Source organism: Pygoscelis adeliae, unplaced genomic scaffold (genome assembly GCF_000699105.1).
Source record: "Pygoscelis adeliae isolate BGI_AS28 unplaced genomic scaffold, ASM69910v1 Scaffold267, whole genome shotgun sequence".
Taxonomy (NCBI): Eukaryota; Metazoa; Chordata; class Aves; order Sphenisciformes; family Spheniscidae; genus Pygoscelis; species Pygoscelis adeliae.
Genome location: NW_008825150.1, coordinates 2,263,719 through 2,266,483, shown reverse-complemented (window position 1 = coordinate 2,266,483; position 2,765 = coordinate 2,263,719). Strand labels below are relative to the sequence as shown.

At 34.5% G+C, this 2,765-nt stretch overlaps 1 protein-coding gene across 1 annotated transcript in view; it reads right to left on the bottom strand.

Moving 5' to 3' along the window:
• The window catches only part of FBXL13 (F-box and leucine-rich repeat protein 13), a 104,397-nt gene that overhangs the window by 45,152 nt on the left and 56,480 nt on the right, over positions 1 to 2,765 (bottom strand). The window contains exon 13 of the mRNA XM_009328379.1: positions 1,006 to 1,135. Within this exon, the coding sequence (XP_009326654.1) occupies positions 1,006 to 1,135 (130 nt within the window). The remainder of the gene's footprint in view (positions 1 to 1,005; positions 1,136 to 2,765) is intronic.

Below are 2,765 nucleotides of genomic sequence, written 5' to 3'. Positions count from 1 at the left end.
GCTTTTGGAAAAAATAACCAATTACTGGCATTTTGAAAAAGTAACTCAGAGGTGGGTTGTTCTTAACTTTCCTCTAATCTCAGCCCTCATTTCAAATTTCACACTGTCACTGCACAATAGTCTCAGCACAATTCTCGGGAACAAGAAACAGATGCTCAGAGTGAAGAGCAGTCAGAACAAGACTGTTGTCCTATCTGCCTTCATCCTTGGTTCTGAAAAGGTTTTGTGAGATGGAAAGTTAAACCATTATGTTCCTCAGATTCCATCTCTTTATCATTTCACATGTATTTTGTAATTTGGAGAATCTTCTCAGTGTATAAAGAAACATATGTGGGAGTCTTTATTAAAACATTGGCAGACCTTTATTGTCTTACAGTTTGGCATTTCATATTGCTTTTGAAGTACATTTCAAGATACAGCATGTATTTTAAAGTTTCCAAAATAGTACCAGATTCTAAAACCTCGGTTTTCTTTAGAAGTTTAGTAAGAGACCAAAATAATCCAAAACATTAACTATTTTCAGATTGTGGTTATAAATACTATTTCAATTTATATATTAAACCAATATAAAATAGTAACAAAAGTTCACTTTTTAATTAATTTCCTTCTCAGGAAATCAAGTTAAATTCGTATTCTTGCAGAGCAGAGTGGCTTTTATTTTTTTTTATCTCTTAGTAAAAACTGCATTTTTCAAAGCTCCTGATTTAAAATCCTAACTAATCATGACATACAATTAGTCTATTTATGGCTACAAAAAGCAAGCCTTGTTCTCATTATGCAGTAAGTACTAGCTGTTTATAGATCTGACAGTTTGTTGGAAGTGATCCAAACCTATAGTGCTATTATTCCTTAGTAAAATTTAAACAGCTGTAGTCATGTAATTCAAAACCCTGGAAGTCTGCTGCAGTGCTTGTTCTACTTCAGTATACCATGAATGCAGGATGCAGCCAGTCATATAAAGGATTCTCTTCTTCACAGAATGAAAGAAAGACGTGAACTACAAACCTGAATGCAACCTGAAAGGTCCAAATAGATGAGCTTGTGACAGCCTTTTCCAGAGCCCAGGTACAGTAAACCTTTGTCTGTGAATTTTCTGCAGTGAGCTAAACTCAGATACTGTAAATTGGGGAAGCTGCTTTGCAAAAAAACAAAACAGAGAGCAAATTATTACAAGGGTATGTTATAGAATCAAAAGAACATAAAATACCATAGCTAGAGTATTGTGAAAATTACTGTAAAGAAAAGATGTTAGACATGAAATAGAATTATCTCCTTGCTGAAGTTTGAAAGTCCCTTTCTTCTGCTGCACTTTTTCCTCTGCTCCTTGTATTGCAAATTAGTGGGGGATAGCACTATCATGCAACATATTTCACCATATGAAAACAGTATCATTTTAAAGTTATCCCAAATAACTGCAAAAGTGTATTTTTTAATTGGGATTTTTATGTGCATACTTTGAAAGGTAATAGACTTTTAAGTATAAGTTTGCTGGACTGTCTTTGCCATTGATTTTACAAGCAGTGCCTGCTGGAAATGAAAACCAGAACTCTATCAAAGGACGTTGAAAGCATAAATGTACAGTTAGATCCTCTCTGGTCATATAATTATTTAGAAGAGTACTATTAAAAGAATCTGAAAAATTGAAAGGGATACAAAAGGGAATGATACGAAAGGGAATTATGCAAAAGTGAATCATCCAATGTTAGGTTTTGACCAATTCTTTTGGAAAACATTTCTTTATTCTAAACATTAGTTAAAAGAAAGCAAACTGTATAAATGGAAAATGTTAATCAACAGCACTCTGTAAAAGCAAGAATCCGTACTCTGAGTGTACTTAAGTTTCCATCTGCAGCTTTGGTTTATAACATACTGAAAACTATTCATTTTACTAAACTACATTTCTAACTGGAATAAATAACAATTGCCAGAAGCACCACAAATGAAAGCATACAGAAAATCAAAACCTAGAATTAGGACCTACTGCTTTGGTAGACATTTAGTTGTAGGGATATAGTCATGCAGTTCTGCAAGTCAGCAAAAGTAGGCATTCTGAAGCAAGACGGTAACACCCACTGAGGAGTTGACTACTTAAGGAGTGGCATACATTTTTGGAACTGACTTTATACTTTCAATATAGAGTGTGGAAACACGCTAACTGGAACTGAACACAAAAAAAAGAGATAGGAAGCTGGAAAAGAATGTTATCATAAAAGAAGGATAATACAAAAATATTAAGAAATTAAATATAAGATTACTTGTCATGGGGAGGACAAAAAAAGACAACGTGCATCAGAACCAGATATTAGAATATAAAGGCATGTGTTTGTGGTGCATTTTTTTTTAAGGGAAACATTTAATTCATATTAAATACAGAAATATAAGTATCCTTCTTTGTAGATAGGAGCCTTTTTGCATTTTAGTGACATATTCCACATAAATGAGTGGGGAAAATCAAACTCGGAGAGAGCACACTTCCAAACTTATCTAACAAAATAGATAATAAATTAAGAGACTGTTTTTTATACTCCAGCAGTTCTGAGTCTTTTTAAAGTATATGTTGCTACAGGGTTGCACAACTTCAGACACAGGGAAGCCTTTCTTACAGCATTTTGAAGACTGTGTGTTGTGGTTTAACCTCAGTCGGCAACGGAGTACCACACGGCTGCTCGCTCACTCCCCCCACCCTCCCCCCCGGTGGGATGGGGGAGAAAATTGGAAGAGTAGAAGTGAGAAAAACTTGTGGGTTGAGATAAAAACAGTTTAAT